The sequence below is a fragment of the Penicillium expansum genome, assembly GCF_000769745.1.
Source record: "Penicillium expansum strain MD-8 chromosome Unknown contig132, whole genome shotgun sequence".
In the NCBI taxonomy this organism is placed as follows: domain Eukaryota; kingdom Fungi; phylum Ascomycota; class Eurotiomycetes; order Eurotiales; family Aspergillaceae; genus Penicillium; species Penicillium expansum.
In genome coordinates, this window is record NW_015971288.1 from 82,990 (window position 1) to 101,001 (window position 18,012).

Consider the following 18,012-nt stretch of genomic DNA (forward strand, 5'->3'; position numbering starts at 1 on the left):
AGGTTAACTAGTTATACCCAGTCAGTTAGTTAGTTATATGACTATCTATATATCTAGATCTATATCCCTACATATGCTGTGTATCCCTAGGAATGTTTTGGCTTTTACGAATATGGCAAGAGGTCACATGCATTCATAATATATGATGGATGTATAATTTTATGCACCGATATCATGTTGCATGTCCATGTCCAATCAACAGCTGTGTTCAAATGGCTCCTCCCGCCAAGAACAAAGCTAATCTTGTGGATTCAAGTTTCATCACATTAGCTGTTCGATATACGGAGCATGCCCAGCGTAAAAAGCTCAAAACTATGTGCCCTTGATTCCGGTGACTTCCGCCATGTCTTGGCTGCCCTGGCACCTGCCCTGGGCATTTCTTGATTCTGAATACAACCAGATGTGGCCCTGACACCTCCCCCTTCTCAGTTATCTACATATCCCAATTTCCTCATTCTTACGGTATTTCTTTATTGCAAGTGCACCCCCTTTTTTCCCTTTTCCTTTTTCCCTCTGAGAATCGGTAGGTACTGGTTCCGTGGTCTGATAGCTCATCATGGGAGCTGGAGCGGTCATAGAGCCTCTGGTGGTTATTGTTCTCTTGTTTGGAGGTACCTGGATTAACCGCTCTGTCGGATCATCCTCGACTCGACGCTACAGCCGACGGAACTCGAACCTTCGACGAGCTGATTCATCTGATTCTCTGGAGTCGGGATACTCAAGCCAATCGACCAAGGATGGCCTCCTAGGCTCTCGATCCCACTCACCACAAGCCCCAGAAAATGGATGGCACAAGCGACAGGTTGGACTCCTGGGCTTGAATTTTGAGGTGTCATCGCCAAATACTATCGTGTTTCAAGACCGCTTGCTCAGTCGGTTGCTACGCAAATTCCCTTTTTTGGTGGAATGTTGGTATTGGGCTTTAGTCTACTGGGTAGGTTGATTTGCTATTTGCTTCCTTATCGTTGGTCTTGACCAAACCGATAACTTAAATTTTGTGCAGACGTACCAGCTTGGTCGGGCTTTTACCGCTGTGACTCTCAAGGAGGATACCGTCGACGTCGCCAGGAGACATGCATTGCAACTAATCGTGATTGAGGAGCATCTGGGTATGTTCTGGGAGACATCGATCCAGCGACACTTCCTTCATCACCCCCTTGTCATGTCTTGGATCAACTGGATATACTCCTTCATACACATTCCTGGGACAATCGCATTTCTCGTCTGGCTCTACTACTATACTACCGTGCGGAATCGGATCGACGAGGCTCAGCCCGGAAAGCCTAAGGGTGCTGTGAGCGGGTCGCCTGCAGGGCCTCTCTTATACCAAGCGCGCCGGCGGACATTGGCCGTGTGCAATCTTCTCGCATTCGTGGTCTTCACTCTTTGGCCTTGCATGCCACCTCGGTTACTGAGTGACCCAACCGTGGATGGTGAAGAGGCGGATCTCGCCCGCAGTTATGGGTTCGTGGACACGGTGCATGGGGTCAATGGATCGGGCAGTGTTTGGACGGAGAACCGTTTCTGTAATCAATATGGCAAGTGTTGTCTGGCCCAAGCTCGATGAATCCTTGACTGACTGTCACCAGCGGCAATGCCTTCCTTGCATTTCGGCTATTCTTTAATGATCGGCCTCACGCTGATAACAATCCCTTTACCACAGCACCACCGGCGCACAATCCTGCGTTCTCGGCTGACCCTTTCCCTAAGACTAAACCTCCCGTCATGGCAGCGCCTTGTTTGTGTCACACTCGGCTTCCTATATCCGTTTACCATCCTTGTGGCTATTGTTGCCACAGCCAACCATTTTATTCTGGATGCTGTCGCGGGAGCCGTTGTATGTGCCTTAGGGTGGCATTTTAATGGGGTACTGCTCAACCTGTTGCCACTGGAAGACTACTTCCTTTGCCTCGTCCGGATCCATAAGCCGGAACCATCACTTTTGGATGTCCCTGAAGAGGATCTCCCCACGAGTGAAACCGCTTCAGAACATGCTCGCATCTGAGTCCACTCACCAGGGTTTGGCATTTCATAGTCGATTCGACTTTGAATTCAGCGTCTTTGCTTTAGAACTTGATACCCTGTATGAAACCCCACCAGACCAGCCGGTCTGATTTATAATGTGTGTATGTGGACCTAGTTATTGTTACCCGATTCTCTCTGTGGGATTGACCATTCAACTCTTGTACCTTGATGTCTCTCCTGTACCTAATCAGCCATTAATATGTTTATGCAAGATTTGTTGTTTGCTAGAAGGCTCTAAGAGACAATATTGGAAGCATTTTGAGGATGATCCAAATACTTCCTTTGTATAGCCTAACTATCACCGTACATACAAAGACCATCTAAGCATTATAAACTCTTTCATACAGGAGATATAAATACCAGGGAAAAAGCATCAGATTGGAAAAAAGCATGAAAGCATCATCTTTGGTGGGTTGTACCTTACATAGGAGTTTAGATGCGTTTAGGAAGAGAAAATCAACCCATTTGATCTATCGTATCCTCATTCCAATCAACAGCCCAATAATACCGATATTGTGCTCAATCGTGTATTATCTCGTCGCTGAGAAGGGGCACCACGATGAACAGCGTGAGCGTCACGTCAAGGTACTGCGTCGTCGCATGTTCCCTATATGTCTCTTGATATCACGGTCTACTCACAGCCTTCTTCAAAAGCATCCCACGCTCGATACCGGTGACCTATCTCGATCTACATTGCGAACTTATCGCTTTAGCAAATTGAGATTGCTTCCAAAAGCTTGCAAAGAACTCACAAAGTGCTTGCGACTGAAGGCCAACGTGCCGACACGAAGCCACAAACTCTGGACCAGATTGTCATAGTGGGCTACAGGAAAAGGAACACGTCACTTTTCTTACCTTATGGCCAGGCTGGTTTGAATCGATGAATTGGCAGTCAATTCGAAAGAAACCGTCAATATCCTGAAGAATGCCAGTTTTATCCGCACGTGCCCAGCCAGGCCCCCGAATATCACGATAGTTCAAGGTATACAAGAACAATCTCTTGGCACTTCACAGGTGTGGTATGAATAATGCCAACTGTGAATGAACGACCAGAATTCTTCAAAAAGAGAAATAAACAAAGTGACTTCGGCATGTCAATCACTTTTGCGCTGTGTTGTCCGGATATGCGATTGTGAAGGCATATCGATGGACAGTAGGAGATACGTCTGTTGACTCTTTCAGTTGCTGTGTGCTATATGCCATTCAACCCACGAGATATCAGAGGGAGATCAGCAAGAACAACAGTCGTTCCTTCGCTTTACGTCGAAATATCCTATCCACACCATCTGCGATACGCAATCCCACCAGGCGTCACTCGTCACCTCCGCTTCACACCCTTTAGGAGTTGATTGTCGACAATCGACACTTTGTGTTGGCGTCTTCAATACATACTCCCGTTGTGAAACACCTATTGTCTCTATTGACAATCTTCAATATTCAAAAAGGTAGGTATACGAAGATATATCACTACCCCCCATGCGTATTGTGCAACCCTCTTCCATTGTCGATCCCAATACCATTTCCAAGGCTGTTCAAATCCAAAAAGCGAAGCAAACCATCATCATCATCTTCAATTCGCCGCTTTACAAACTGTTGTGTGGTGACTTGAAAGTTGTGGCGTCATTGGGGTCTTCCGTTCTCAGACGCGTCTTGAAGTTCCCGCGCCTTTCGCGACTCTTCTCTTCTCCACATCTCTCCTACCCTCCCCTGGAAGCTCCTCCCACCACCTACCCCAGCTCCGATTTACCAATCGCCTACTGAATTTTAACTTATCTCATCCCAGCTTGCCATTATGGCTGACGATACTCCCGTGTCTGCGCCCGTCGAGGGCGATCAGCCCGAGCGCGCCACTGAGCAACCCACTGACTCCAAGAAGAAGTCGGAGGATGTGACTGTGTCGGAAGACAAGCCTGCCGGTAAGCATCGACTGATTGATATCAATCAATCGTTTTGCGCCTCTATTTCTCAAAGCTGTCCCTCGGTCGGGACATCCTGTTTCTGTGCGACACTAACTGACTGTTTCTTCCAGACACTGAAGCTGCGACCGACAAGAAGACGGACGCTGAAGCTGAGGGTGATAACCCTGCTTCCTCTGATGAGGTTCCTGAGGCCAAGGCCGATGGCGAAACTGTCGAAGCTGCACCTGCCGATGCAGAGGCCGCTGCGCCCGCGGAGGCCAACGGAACCCCTGCCTCAGCGAAGAAGTCCTCCAAGAACCGCCGCATCTCCACCGGTGCCACCCAGAAGCTAAGCCGCAAGAAGTCCCAGAGTCGCATCACCCACCTGGACGCTAAGCCAGGCCAAACCTATCTTGCCCGCCTTCGTAGTTATGCGCCCTGGCCTGCTATCATCTGTGACGAGGGCATTCTGCCTCCTAGCCTGCTGGAAACTCGTCCCGTTACCGCCAAGCAAAAGGATGGATCCTACAAGGGCGAGTATGGTGACGATGGCAGACGCGCCCATGAGCGCACCTTCCCCGTCATGTTCTTCGATACCAATGAATTGTGAGTCGACCATCCACGCAAAACCCCTATGGCAGACGCGAACTTCCTACTGACCTTTTTCTTTTGACAGCGCCTGGGTTCCCAATACCAACCTGACCCCTCTCAACCCTGCCGAGTGCAAAAATATTTCCGAGAAGAATAAAGCCAAATCACTCATCAATGCCTACAAGGTTGCATCCGAGGGCCACAACCTTCAGTACTTCAAGAAGCTTCTGAATGACCACCAGGCAGCTCTTGACCAGGAAGAGGCTGAGTTCGAAGCCCAGGAGGCGGAGAAGGCAGCTGCCAAGGCCGCAAAAGAGGCCAAGAAGGGCAAGCGCAAGAGCAAGGGCGCCGAGACTGATGTTGAAATGGAGGATGTGGATGACTCCAAGAAGTCTAAGGCTCCTTCTAAGAAGCGCAAGAAGGATGTCGAGACCGACGCCGAAGCAGAAAAGGTATGTTTTACAGGATCATTGTGATGTTGATCTCGCTCAGCTCACGAAATTGTAGCCCGCTAAGACCCCCAAGTCCAACACAAAGCTCAAGTTGAGCACCCCCAAGGCTCCCGCCGAGGACACTGGAAAGAAGACTCCCGCCAGCAAGACTAAGAAGGCACCTGCTAAGAAGGGCAAGGCAGCTCCCGCTGTCAGCGACGAAGGAGACAGCGCCGATGCTAAAGAATCCGAGAAGCCCATTGACCCAGAGGAATTGAGAAAGAAGAAGGAGAAAGAGAGTACGCGATCCCCCATCTCCCCCGACGAGCCCGACCAGGCCAGCTTATACCTTACAGTTCTGTTCCTCCGTCACAAACTCCAGAAAGGCTTCATCTCCCGTGACCAACCCCCTAAGGAAGATGAAATGGCTAGCATGGCCAGCTACTTTGACAAGTTGGAGAAGCATTCGGACTTGGAGGTGTCGATCATCCGTTCAACCAAGATTAACAAGGTCCTTAAGATGATTGTCAAGCTCAACTCCATTCCCCGGGACGAGGAGTTCAACTTCCGTCACCGTGCCATGAACATTTTGTCTAGCTGGAAGAACATCTTGGACGCGGACACTCCCGGCCCGGCAGACAAGGATGAGAAGCCCGCCGTTAACGGATCTAAGGAGGAGGATGGCGTTGAAACCCCCAAGCTAGAGACAGAAGAGGAAAAGGAGCCCGAGTCCAAGTCAACTAAGGATGTTGATTCCCCAATGCCCGACGCGGATGAGAAGGCCCCTGAGCCCGAGAAGGAAGAACAGCCCGAGGAGAAGGCTGTTGAGGAGCCCACCGAGGAGAAGTCCGAGGAGAAGTCCGTTGAGGCTACTGCTTAAGTGGTCTAAGAATCACGACTCTGCGATGTCTGTTTTCTTTTATCCATTTGCGCTCTCATTCATGTTCTCTTCTCTGTCTCTGTTTCAATCTACGCGGTTCCGCCGGTTTGTTTCCTTTTTTTTATCTTTTTTGTCACCTGCCAATGCAATACTGGGATACGGGGCTGGACCAACCAGCAAGGCTTCTTTGAATCAATTGAAAATGTGATTGTTCTTTTTTTTAAATCAACTTCAGCTTCTGCACATTGACCTTCCTGGCCATAGGGCCAGAGGTTGCACGCCAATGATCTCCTTCGTTGCCAACTCAGGCCTAGAGTATCGGAGAGAATGTTGTTTTACGACGTGAAAATGAACGGAAGGGTTCCCAAGGGTACGTAATGGAAAGACTATGTTTCCTTCACTGCATGTATTAAGCTCTTGAATACAAGGATCCATAATGGCTGTTCAGTAAACCAGTAAAATAGTAGAACGTATATAGGTCAGGCTTTTGGAAAGTCAAATTCCATGCAATTGGGGTTATCTCTATAAAATCTCTATGTGAATGTAGTCAACGTATTGACGGGGAAGCATAAAATGCCTATATACCTAGCTCTTTGCAAAATCAAAAATCCCCACGCCTTCTATATATGGATGCAGTTATACATCATGCTCCTCGAAAACAAATGAGAAAAAAAAGTGTGACGCCGGTTCGATGAAATGTCTAAATTACTCATGCCTCACCTGCAGCAACGCTATCATCGATAGCGATAACAACGACAGCGCAGATATCATCAACTTTCCCGCCGCGGTAATAGTCACCGGGGTGGTAGCGCTGAGCCTCCTTAGCAAAGGGCCCATCGCGGCGATAGTCGAGACTAGCAATTTTCGCCTCGCCAGCAATCGTCGCCGCGAGAACAGACTGCAACGTGACCGCATTCTCAGGTCCAGGCTCGGTACTAGCTGAGTCCTTGGAAAGCGGGGAGCCCGACGGAGTAGGAAGAGCATCAGCCAATCCACCCGGCGCAGCCAGCGCACGCAGGTTCTCTGAGACTCCAACGCCAGACTCCGTAGCCGTCCATGCCCCGGTCATAACCATACGGCTCGTGACGAGCTTGAGGATATCCTGATTGTTGAGATTATCAAAAACGCCATCGGTAGCAATGATGAGCACATCCCCATGCTGCATCTGCACATTCGTAACGGACGCATCACGAGGGAAATCCTCCAAAAACGCCCCGCCAAAGACAGACGCCTGGGCGCGCATACGTGGCGGGATCACGCTAAGCTGGTACGGGGTGTTGAATCCATGCGTCTGCGGAACCGAGTAATGATGCACCGCCGCCCTCCTCAACAACACCGAGCCTGAGTCACCCAAATTAGCCAATTCGACTCGTCCATCCGGCAGCGCGACACCAACAGATGCCGTACTCCCACCCGCGCGGATCGTCGAATCTGCCACGACTTGGTCGTATCCGGCCTGTATGAGGTATTTAGAGCGCAAGCGCTCAGCGGGCTCGTGCCATGTCTGCGCGGTGTGCGCCATGTAGTTGCACAAGCCGTGAGAGAAGTCCGCCGGGTCGACGCGGGATTCTGTCCAGCCGCCTACGCCGTCCGCGACGCCAAAGGCGACAGCTTCTGCATTTGTCTCTTGGTGATCTGAGATGCGGTTTCCGATGCGAGTTACGAAGAAGGCGTCTTCGCCTGAGTCTGGGCGGTTGCGGCGGCGGCTGACAGAGTTCTTGTCCTTTGAGACACCTAGGGCGTCTGCGGTTGGGTCGAAGTTGTATGCATTTTTGATGGGGTGGAAGCGGCGACCTTTTCCGGAGGAGGAGACGGCGACACGGTAGGAGAGTTTTGAGGGAGAGGGGTTTTCGAAGTTGTTCGTTGGGGTTGAGCGGAAGGCTCGGCGGGAGGATTGGCGGGTTAGATTCAGGCTCAGACGGCTGTCTGGTCTGAGTCTTGCGGCGTGAGAGGAGAAGCGGACATGTTGGGGGTTGAACAGGGAGGGTGTGTATGTGCTCGGATTGGTGGAGATTGAATAGACCCCATCTCGTACGATGGCTTGTAGGCTACTGCAGGCGGTACTGCAGGCTCTACAGGAAACACTTGGCGGGATCATCGCAGGCCTTGGGGGTTTATGTATAATTTCCTTGTGGAGAATGCGTCTCCTATTTGGAAGCGAGAGGAATAAAAGAAGAGGAAACAAGAGGTATAAAGAAAGAATCAAAAAGCCAAAAGCCAAAAAATCAAGGAGCACCTGAATCTCAACGGATAAGACAAGTACCCGCCCTTATCGCCCGACCGCCTGGCGTCATTGATTTTTCGTGGATACCAGATTTCTCAGGCAGAAACTGTTAAACTGTATGAGGTTGGATTTGGTGTGGGGAGAATATGTATAGAGGGAGACAAAGTGAGTACAAATATTGTTCTTATATGTAGTTGCATTCAAATATATACAATTCGATCCGACGTCAACTTGTATGCTCTTCAACGCGTTACCGCCAAAGTCTATCAATTATTCTGCCGCCCGCAACATCTTCTCTCCCGCCAACCTTTTTCTCTTCACTACAAGATACCCCAATTCGTTTCTTTTACCCAAGCGCAAATCTTTATTAATCTGCCTCTTGAGTTACCGGAGAAGCATAAGCTTCCAAGTTGCCCAAGATGATGCACCCATCGCGACAGGCTTATGTTGAGGAGACGGAGGACACAGACATGGGGGGCATCAGCTACGCCGATCTTCGTGAGTCGTTCTCAAACAGCTTTTATTTGAAGCCTACTAATGGAACCATAGCTATGGACCAAGACTACGATATGCCAACTACCGCAGGGGGTATTCCAACCGAGCGGGCCTCCGCCATTCTATCGCAATTCGAACGGAAACGCAGAGCAGCAGCGATGGTTGTTCCAACAGATGACACACGAGTGCGCGCACGGCTACGAGAGCTTGGGGAACCCATTACGCTATTCGGAGAAGGGCCATCAGAGCGACGCGATCGTCTACGTGAACTGTTGACCGACATGGCGGAGCAACAAGGCGGAGTCGAGATAGAAATGGAAGAAGCTGAGGAGGAAGGGGAACAACAAGAAGAATTCTTCACAGAGGGTGGGAACGATTTACTCGAGGCGCGGAAAGAAATTGCGCGCTTTTCTTTGCCGCGCGCAAAGGCTCGAGTGGCCCGACTTAAGGACGAATCAACAATTACACTTCGAACACATGTCAAGCATCGCAAAGCTGTCAAGGAGAAGCTACAAGGATTCGATCTGTACGGGTCTCAGATTGCTGGCGATCGTCCGGTTAGCATTTGTCGATTCGCGCCGGATGGGCAGACAATTGCTGCTGGAAACTGGAGCGGTGGGATCAAATTACTCAGCGTGCCCAATCTGGAAGAAAAAGCGAGTTTCAAGGCGCATACGGATCGAGTGGGTGGTTTGTCGTGGTTCCCTGGCGCCACCCTTCCCAGCTCGAATGTCTCACCCTCAACTGTCAATTTGATCTCCGGAGGCGGCGAAGGAAATCTCAACCTCTGGGCCCTTGATCAAGAAAAGCCGCTAGCTACGTTAACTGGCCACTCGGGGCGTGTATGCCGTACCGAGTTCCACCCTTCGGGTCGATATGCAGCGTCTGCATCCTTCGACAGCTCATGGCGGCTGTGGGATATTGAAACCGCCACGGAACTGCTTCTGCAAGAAGGCCATTCGCGAGAGGTCTATACAGTGGCGTTCAACAACGATGGTTCTCTTGTGGCTAGTGGTGGATTCGACAGCATCGGACGTATCTGGGATCTGCGGACAGGGCGCAACGTGATGATCCTCGACGGCCATATTCGCGAGATCTACGGTATGGACTGGGGTGTGGATGGTCACCGGGTGCTGTCTGGTTCCGGTGATGGCTGGGTCAAATGCTGGGACTTGAGACAAATGAAGGAGACTGGTGGGATTGGTGCGCATAAGAGCGTGGTATCCGATCTGCGCTGGTACAAGGGTGTAGAGTCTGCGTCATTCTTACCTTCTACGGATGGCGGGATGGACATTGATGGCGCTCCACCAGCTGCCGATAAAGCAGCGGAAGCGCCTTCGCCCAAGAAATCAGGCACATTCTTTGTGAGCAGTGGATTTGACAAGAGTGTCAACATTTTTAGCGCGGACGACTGGTCCCTCGTGAAGTCGCTGAGCGGCCACTCGGGCAACGTTCTCAGTACGGATATCAGTGACGATGCAAAGTGGATTGCTAGCTGCGGTCACGATCGTACAGTGAAGCTCTGGGGGATTGAATGATTCAGGTCCATAGGTTGGCTGTTCAACTATCTGTGTTATACCTCCTAATTAGAAATCGTCTACGCCTCAAGAATGGGATGTGAACCGTATTTGAATAAGATCTATCGAATATCCAGATCGATATCCTCGTTGTCTTTCCTGTCCAATATTATATACTTCCTAGTCACGTGTCAAATGCGGGGATGACGTAAAGCGGTATGCCGAGGGCTTTTTGTCAACTTTGGAGTTGTAGCCCTTCCCTTGACCATAAACACACTACATAGTCATGGCTTTCCGTCCACAGAGAATTGCACAGCATCTCTGTCGCACAGCGACCCCACGGCCAATCTCAAGACCAACCCACTCGCTATCAAACACAAGCCAAGATGCATGCATGCTCTGCCGATATCGCCAGCCAGCGCGAGGACTCACAACCCTCCCAACACGCCGATCTCGCATAACCCAGACACCCATGACCCAGCGCCGCTTTGCCTCGGCAGAAACATCTACCTCAGCGGAAGCAGACAAAATAACCCTCGCCGGCGCGCCAGACATTACCAACCACTACACAATCTTTCCGAAGACACTACCAGCAGGCCCACCACCAGGCTCGGCATTCGCAATCTCAACCAGCGATCTCCGCCGCGAATTCCTTCAATTACAAGGTCTCGTCCACCCAGACAAGTACCCCAACGGAGCGGAGAAGCAGCTCGCCGAGGGCCTCTCGGCCCGGATCAACGAAGCGTACCGGACACTCCTAGACCCGCTCCAGCGGGCACAGTATATTCTACGGGAATGGCACGGGATCGATGTGACTGCCGAAGACGCGTCGACTAAGCATGCGCTTGACGCAGAGACCCTGATGGAAGTTATGGAGGTGCAGGAGACTATTGAGGAGGTTGGGGCTTCTGCTGATGCGGAGGCACAAATCAATGCGCTCAAGAAGGAGAATGAGGAGAGGGTTGTTGGATGTGTGGGGAGACTTGAGGAGGCGTTTGAGAAGGGGGACTTGGAGGCTGCGAGGAAGGAGTGTATTCGATTGCGGTTTTGGTATAGTGTTGGTGAAGGGTTGAGGGAGTGGGAGCCTGGGAATACGGAGATTCGGTTAATGCATTCTAGTTGATAGATTGGTTTATTTTTTTTTTTTTGTATATTATTGGATCTTTGGTTTGGATATATTGGGATAGACTACGCTACTCTTTTTACATATGGCATCTGGATAATATTACTCCGTACATGTTGCCAATTATAGTCGTGGATTTGCTGCTATTTTGCGATAGGACAGTGGAATAAGCTTATTTATATGGGAAAAGAGGGGCAAGGAATATATTCAGCCTGTAATAGAAGAGTAGTGAGAGGATTGAAATGCCTATTTTTATAAATGTCTGTGAATATCTGTGAATATGTCGAAATATCTGTGGTAAATGCCATGGCTAATCCAACCTCGGTATAATTAGGTACCTTTTCAGGACATCGTTGTACAACCGTTGACCGCTACATCCCAAATATCCCAAATATCCAAGACAAATCAAAAGAAAAAAAAATAAGTGAAGCTTCAAATCCCAAACGATGGAGCTCTCAGGGACAAACCAACCAGTGAGGCCACAGATTGGGTTCTCTCGAGGCTGGGGATTGGGCACAAACCTGCTGACGCCAACGTCGCCCGACCATTGGACGGTGTAGGATCCAGTTATGACCAGCTGTCCTGTATGGCTACGTTGTATGGTTGTTTTGCGTTGTTTTTTTTTTGTCTCGGTGATAGCGGCATGTCCTTCAAATGGTTCGAAAGGAACGAGTGGGTGGTCATTGGTATTGAAGGGACAAGCCGGAGATGGAGATGGAGAAGTGTAGGGCGAGGATACACCACGACAACATCAAATTTCCTTTGGCCCCATTTCGCATATCTCATAGAGTCATCTGCTCTAGCGTTAGTACAATGGGTCCTGGAAATGATTCATGCCCCCATCACAGCTGCACACGTTGCAGACTACTATCTTTGCCTAAGAACGCTTCCGGCGCCTTGGGAATTGGAGGTCAATTATTTAATGGGACTATCCTGCATGTTAGAACGTAGATTAATTTCATCTCATCCCTTCTGTAGAAGGTTAACCGTCCCTCATGGAGTCTGCTCCCAATTTTAGCAGGTATGGAAAGCGCATCTCATCAGACTATGATATAGACAACTGTTAGCAGACCGCTGATTCGACATCTTCAGTATCATCCTCTCACCGTCATTCACCTTCCTCGTCGGCCCGCAACATACGAAGCTGACAATTCAGTCGGGGCTCGCCCAGCATGTCTCCAAGCCACTTCACAATCTCATGAACGGTCCGACGAGGGAATCAAAACACCGAATCGCCGTTCTAGAAGAAGATGATGTTGAAACCTTCGCCGCTTTCTGCGAGTATGCATACACTGGCGATTATAGTGTCCCTCGTCCCGAACGGGAGGTCCAGGAAGAGCACAGGCATGGAGTAGTGGAGGGCTCGCCGGATACCGCCACCTGGAGAGGGAATTACCGGACTGGTTCGATGTCGTCGACTGTGCCACCCCCGGCTCCGTCACCACCTCCACAGTTTCGCCATCGGGGACAAGGACCGTATCATCAGCCTGCGCCTGAGCCAGAGATGCCAGTGCCTCAGCCCGTATCTGAGCCTGCGCCCGCCGAGGTGAAGGAACCGGTTACTCCAACCTTTGCGCCAGAGCCCGAGGCTCCAATCGATGTGGCAGAGCCAGAGCCGGAGACAGAGACATACCACGAGGCGGAGGCTGCACCAGAGCCATCAGCCGAGGATGCGCCTCCTGCCGACGATGAATGGGCGGTTCCGACCGAGGAACCTGCGACATGGGAGCCAGAAGAACCCAAGGCAAACAAAAAAAAGGGAAAGAAAGGGAAGAAAGGCAAAAAGCAAGCAGAGCTTGTCGAAGAAGAACCTCCCGCTCCAAATGAACCTGTCAGCCTTACGCCGCCATCAACGCCACCTCCAGAAGTTGCTGCCGAGCCCGCGCCGGAGCCAGAAGCAGAGCCCATTGAAGAATGGGCTACAGCAGAAGCTGCACCAGAACCAGAACCAGAACCGACTGAGTACCGGGCAGAGCCAGCTGAAGAGTCAGCATCTGAACCTGCAGCTGCACCCGAAGAGCCCGCGGCTGCTGAAGAACAGCCATCCGCTCCGGAAGGACCGATGGAAGATTCATGGACGCAGGACAGAAGCGAAGGTACCAGCATTACCCAAGCCCAGCGCCAACGACCCATGCTCGACATGTCCTTTGCCAACCAGCAAGCCACCTCACCCTGTGAGCCGGGTCTCGACCTATGGGACGAATTTAAGTCCCTACAATACGACGAGCCAGCAACCTCCAAAGCCACCCCAGTCGAGACGCCAAGCAATGAACTCCCCTACATCACCTTCCACGCAAAAGTCTACGTCTTCGCCACCCGGTACCTAATCCCAGCTCTCGCCCAGCTCTGTCTCCGAAAGCTGCACCGCGATCTGCTCCTGTTGTCATCGACAGAGTTTGAAACCGCCGATCTAGACGACTCCCAAATTCTAGACGGCTTGGCAGCAACCAAGGCACAGATGATACTGGAGCTGGTACACTACGCCTACACCAAGACGGCCCGGCTGGAGCCGATCTCGCCGACGTCCGCGACCCAGCTTCGGGAGAACCAGCTGCGCCGACTGGTGGTGCACTATGCGGCGTGCAACGTGAAGGAATTGGCACGATATCATTCGGCAGAGGATTCGGTCTCGGCGACACCTTCTTTGCGGCCGGTGGATGCCAAGGCCGAGCGGATTGAGACTTCCACTTCGACTTCCCCCAAGAGTCTCCGTGCTTTGTTGGATTTGACGACGGAGCTGGCCTCTGATCTTGTTTACCGCATGATGTGAGTGGATGTTGTGATGTGATTGGGTCTGGGAGGGGGATGTGCCCAGACTTTTGGTGTGTTTCTGGTTTCTGCATCAACTTGATATATGATTTCATGCATTGCTGCCCGGGAGATGTTTCGAAGGACCCGCTGGCGTTCTGTTGCATTCTGCATAATTTGAATTTGTCATTTTCCTTTTTCGAGGTGCATTGCATTATCTTCCTTTTGTTTTGCATGATCTTGGCTTTTTTTCTCTCTTTTCTTTTTGAATGAAGTTGTGATTTTTATATTGTATCCATGTATGTTGTATGTTGTATGTAGGGTTCCGGGTGATCAGTGGGATCCCGTCAACTCCATAGAGTCAGACTTGATAGAGCCAGACTCTACGGAGTATACGTTGTAGACTGAGACTCTATAAAAGACCCTGTGATAAAGTGGGTTTCTGATGACATCGAACATGCGTTTCACGTACAACATACGGAGTATGTCCTCAAACCAGGTTTCTTGGCAAAAATATCCCAAAGATAAGCCAACCGATTCACCAGTAATAATCCCAAGAACCCCTTTGAAAGATGATCGACTGATCGACAAAGATCCATGTCAGAATGGATTCTTGGCGAGAATGGTGTCAATAGTGTGTTGACGGGGGGGCTGTGTGAAGATAAGAGAAGTGAAGTTCAGGGGAAACGCCAAGAAATTCCAAGTACGTCAAAGTTCCAACTCCAGTGAAGTCAACTTTACAACTTCTCTCCCCTTGATCTTCATCTTGCGCGTACTGCATATTTTCCATTGAATTTGTTCGACACCTACGTTGTGCATACGCGCAATGGTGTTACCTGGCATCTCTCGGCGTGCTCATACCCTATTTCCTCTTCACAGCCACTGAGTTAAAGCTTGGCAGCGGTCCGTCAACGATGTGTAGATCATCGTTCTTGGCGTTTGGCGTTCAGGCACGTTGGACGCGCATTGGATTCCCCGTTTAAACTTTTCTACACCTCCTATATACCCTATCGGAAGGGGTCGGCGTGAAACAGAAGGAAATCACACTGTCGGGCCGAATCAACTCGGGTTTGAGATTCATCATCTGAGTAACTTTGTCTCTCATTCAAAAGAATGAGTCTGATGCAACTGACACAATATGAGCATAGATTGTCAATCAGCCTTGTACTCTTTTGGTCAAGGACCAGGTCAGATCCATTGCGGCGCAGGGAAAAGAGCGCTACGCACTAATGGTTTCTACATGTTCTTGGCAGAGTCCCACGTCCCTTGACTTCACAACCTAGGCATCGATGTTTTTTTTTTGTATGGAGTACTCCGTATACTCCGTATATGCATTTAACCTGATGCCCAGATCCGCAGTGGATCTTTGTGTTTCCGGAACCCCTAGAGGAACCATCCGCCACCCCCCTGATGCGTATGTTGTATGGTGATGAATCGCCCGAGCCCAACATCCTGGGCCGATCTATTCTTATAGATTTCTCTTGGTTTGAATTATGGGTCCGATATGTCCATTGAGAACGCTGGTAGGCTCATTTCAAAGGATTCCATTGCCTTGACTACCTTGTATTTAATCCCTTTTCTTGTTTCTGGTCTTTTCACTATCAAACGTCGAGTCTTGGAAATTCTTGGCTGATCATCAGTGAATTATACATTATAGAATTGATATGCCTGGATGTTTTGTTCATCATAGCTATATTATTATATTAACATCGCTCCTTTCGCTCCTTCTCCCAGTTCATTCACTTCACTCATATTCACATTCACATTCACTACAATCATTTCAATTCTTCAAGCTTTGACTTGACTTTGCTTTTCTATTGATTCTATGACCCATTGGTCTATAGCCCTATCTTGAATACATTTTCTCTATACTCCTTTCTTTTACGTTCCAACCTTAGGGCTTCATCTATACTTCATTGCATTCATTGCATCCAATCTATATACCTACGCACACACAATGTCCAATCCAATTCTACTAGGGGCCTACCCTGGTCACAGCCAAGAGCTTCATCCTCCTCCGTCTGCACCACCATCCGCTCACTCCGATGCACCATTCGTCAACTCAGAGAAATGCGAGAAGCACTACCCACTGAGCTTCCGCGAGCGTCTCCGTCATTTCACATGGGCATGGTATACCCTCACCATGAGCGCCGGAGGCCTAGCCCTCCTCATAGCGAACCAGCCGAACAAATTCAAAGGTTGCCGCGAGATCGGTCTAGCCATCTACTTCTTCAACCTCGTCCTCTTTTCACTCGTCTGCTCTCTCATGGCATCGCGATTCATCATCCACGGCGGAGCCCTCAACTCCCTCCGCCATGAACGCGAAGGCCTCTTCTTCCCAACCTTCTGGCTCTCCATCGCAACAATGATCACCGGACTAGAAAAGTACTTCGGTGACAACCCTGCCCCACCCTTCACAACAACCCTCGAGGTCCTCTTCTGGCTATACTGCTTCTGCACCTTCACTCTCGCCGTCGTACAATACTCCTTCGTCTTCACCTCGCACACCTACCGCCTCCAAACAATGATGCCCTCGTGGATCCTACCCGCGTTCCCAATCATGCTCAGCGGCACGATCGCATCCGTCATCTCCTCCCGCCAGCCCGAGCGCGCAGCAATCCCAATCGTCACCGCCGGAATGACCTTCCAGGGTCTGGGCTTCTGCATCTCGTTCATGATGTACTCGCACTACATTGGACGGTTGATGGAGAGTGGACTTCCGTGTCGGGAACACAGACCGGCGATGTTCATCTGCGTTGGACCTCCAGCGTTCACGGCGCTTGCTCTGGTTGGTATGGCGCAGGGACTTCCCGAGACGTTCCGCGTGATGGGGAGCGAGGATACTGCTGCTGATGGACGGATGTTGGAGATTCTGGCGTTGGCGGCGGGCGCGTTCTTGTGGGCGCTGAGCTTTTGGTTCTTCTGTGTTGCTGCTATTGCGGTTATTCGGTCGCCGCCGACGAGTTTCCATCTTAGCTGGTGGGCGATGGTTTTCCCTAATACGGGATTCACAATTGCTACGATCACGCTTGGAAATGCCTTTGATAGCTCGGCGATTAGGGGTGTTGGCTCTGCGATGACGATCTGCATTGTCTGCATGTTCATCTTTGTCTTTGTCAATCATGGGCTTGCGGTCTATCGTCAGGATATTATGTATCCTGGTAAGGATGAGGATACCTCAGACTGAGATGCTCTTCCGACCGAGGAATTCCTGTCTCTCGTGCTCTTTGTAGTTTCTTTCTTGTGACTTTTGGCACTTGCTCGCCTTCTTGCATAATCTTTCTTTGCATACTTCGGTCTTCTTTCATTGCACACATTTCTGTCATCTCATTGTTGTCTTTTCTTCATTCTGATTTTGATCATCATGTTGATTCTTTTTTTTTGCTCTTTCTCAAAAGCGTTCAAGCACTCTGTTTTCTGTTTTTTGGTCCTGTGGGAACTCTTGTGCATCTCCGGCGTCTCATGTCATTGTCCGATCTTTCAACCCCTTAGCGTCTACTACATGTGAATAGAATTAGAACGAGAACAAATCATTTCATTGCAATCATTTCATAACTACCTAGTAATTCAAAACAAAAAACAAAAACAAAAAAAAGACCAATCCCTTGTGGACAAGTACGGAATCCAAGAACCAACCAAAACAAACAAGTCACGCGACCGCAAAGCCCTACCTGGAAGTCATACAACACTGCAGAAAAGAAAAAAGTACCAAAGGGCAACCAGAAAGAACAACATTCAAAAGGCTCGTCTTGGCTTCATCCCGAAGGATTACTAGACCCCAGCACCACGATGAGGTGCGAGCCAACGCTGGGGAAATGGCAGAGTAAATGGCAGAATAAATGGTAGAATAAATGGCAAGGTAAATGGCAGAAGACGTTGCAAAGAATAAATGAAGACGAAGTCCCTCTCTTCACTTCCCAGCCGGCACCAGGTTGCCCCGGGACCGGTGAGCAGAAGGCGGGGGATAAATGGCAAACAAACAAGAAACCCGAAAGATCAAATAAATGGCAGGGGCTCGTCTTGGCTTCACCCTCCGGGCTACTGGACCCCAGCACAACGGTGATGTGCGAGCCGGCGCTG

The 18,012-nt window shown here is 50.1% G+C and overlaps 7 protein-coding genes across 7 annotated transcripts; 6 read left to right on the top strand and 1 right to left on the bottom strand.

Moving 5' to 3' along the window:
* Positions 1–556: 556 nt before the first annotated feature.
* Positions 557–2,005, top strand: PEX2_040280 (phosphatase PAP2 family protein; the record flags this gene model as incomplete). The annotated part of the gene is made up of 3 exons (XM_016741303.1): positions 557–934; positions 1,004–1,526; positions 1,590–2,005. 3 exons carry the CDS (start codon positions 557–559, stop codon positions 2,003–2,005), a joined length of 1,317 nt encoding a protein of 438 aa, XP_016599474.1.
* Positions 2,006–3,817: 1,812 nt separating this feature from the next.
* On the top strand, positions 3,818–5,825 carry PEX2_040290 (uncharacterized protein; the record flags this gene model as incomplete). The annotated part of the gene is made up of 4 exons (XM_016741304.1): positions 3,818–3,941; positions 4,055–4,529; positions 4,600–4,966; positions 5,022–5,825. 4 exons carry the CDS (start codon positions 3,818–3,820, stop codon positions 5,823–5,825), a joined length of 1,770 nt encoding a protein of 589 aa, XP_016599475.1.
* Positions 5,826–6,534: 709 nt separating this feature from the next.
* Positions 6,535–7,923, bottom strand: ppmA (type 2C protein phosphatase PTC7; the record flags this gene model as incomplete). Its single annotated transcript, XM_016741305.1, has 1 exon — positions 6,535–7,923. The coding sequence occupies one exon, from the start codon at positions 7,921–7,923 to the stop codon at positions 6,535–6,537; it is 1,389 nt and encodes a 462-aa protein (XP_016599476.1).
* Positions 7,924–8,468: 545 nt separating this feature from the next.
* PEX2_040310 (putative pre-mRNA splicing factor) lies at positions 8,469–10,082 on the top strand (the record flags this gene model as incomplete). The annotated part of the gene is made up of 2 exons (XM_016741306.1): positions 8,469–8,547; positions 8,599–10,082. 2 exons carry the CDS (start codon positions 8,469–8,471, stop codon positions 10,080–10,082), a joined length of 1,563 nt encoding a protein of 520 aa, XP_016599477.1.
* Positions 10,083–10,533: 451 nt separating this feature from the next.
* PEX2_040320 (J-type chaperone JAC1) lies at positions 10,534–11,184 on the top strand (the record flags this gene model as incomplete). The annotated part of the gene is made up of 1 exon (XM_016741307.1): positions 10,534–11,184. The coding sequence occupies one exon, from the start codon at positions 10,534–10,536 to the stop codon at positions 11,182–11,184; it is 651 nt and encodes a 216-aa protein (XP_016599478.1).
* A 995-nt stretch (positions 11,185–12,179) lies between these two features.
* PEX2_040330 (uncharacterized protein) lies at positions 12,180–13,954 on the top strand (the record flags this gene model as incomplete). The annotated part of the gene is made up of 2 exons (XM_016741308.1): positions 12,180–12,205; positions 12,277–13,954. The coding sequence occupies 2 exons, from the start codon at positions 12,180–12,182 to the stop codon at positions 13,952–13,954; spliced, it is 1,704 nt and encodes a 567-aa protein (XP_016599479.1).
* A 1,935-nt stretch (positions 13,955–15,889) lies between these two features.
* On the top strand, positions 15,890–17,119 carry PEX2_040340 (tellurite-resistance/dicarboxylate transporter family protein; the record flags this gene model as incomplete). The annotated part of the gene is made up of 1 exon (XM_016741309.1): positions 15,890–17,119. One exon carries the CDS (start codon positions 15,890–15,892, stop codon positions 17,117–17,119), a length of 1,230 nt encoding a protein of 409 aa, XP_016599480.1.
* Between the last annotated feature and the right edge of the window lie 893 nt (positions 17,120–18,012).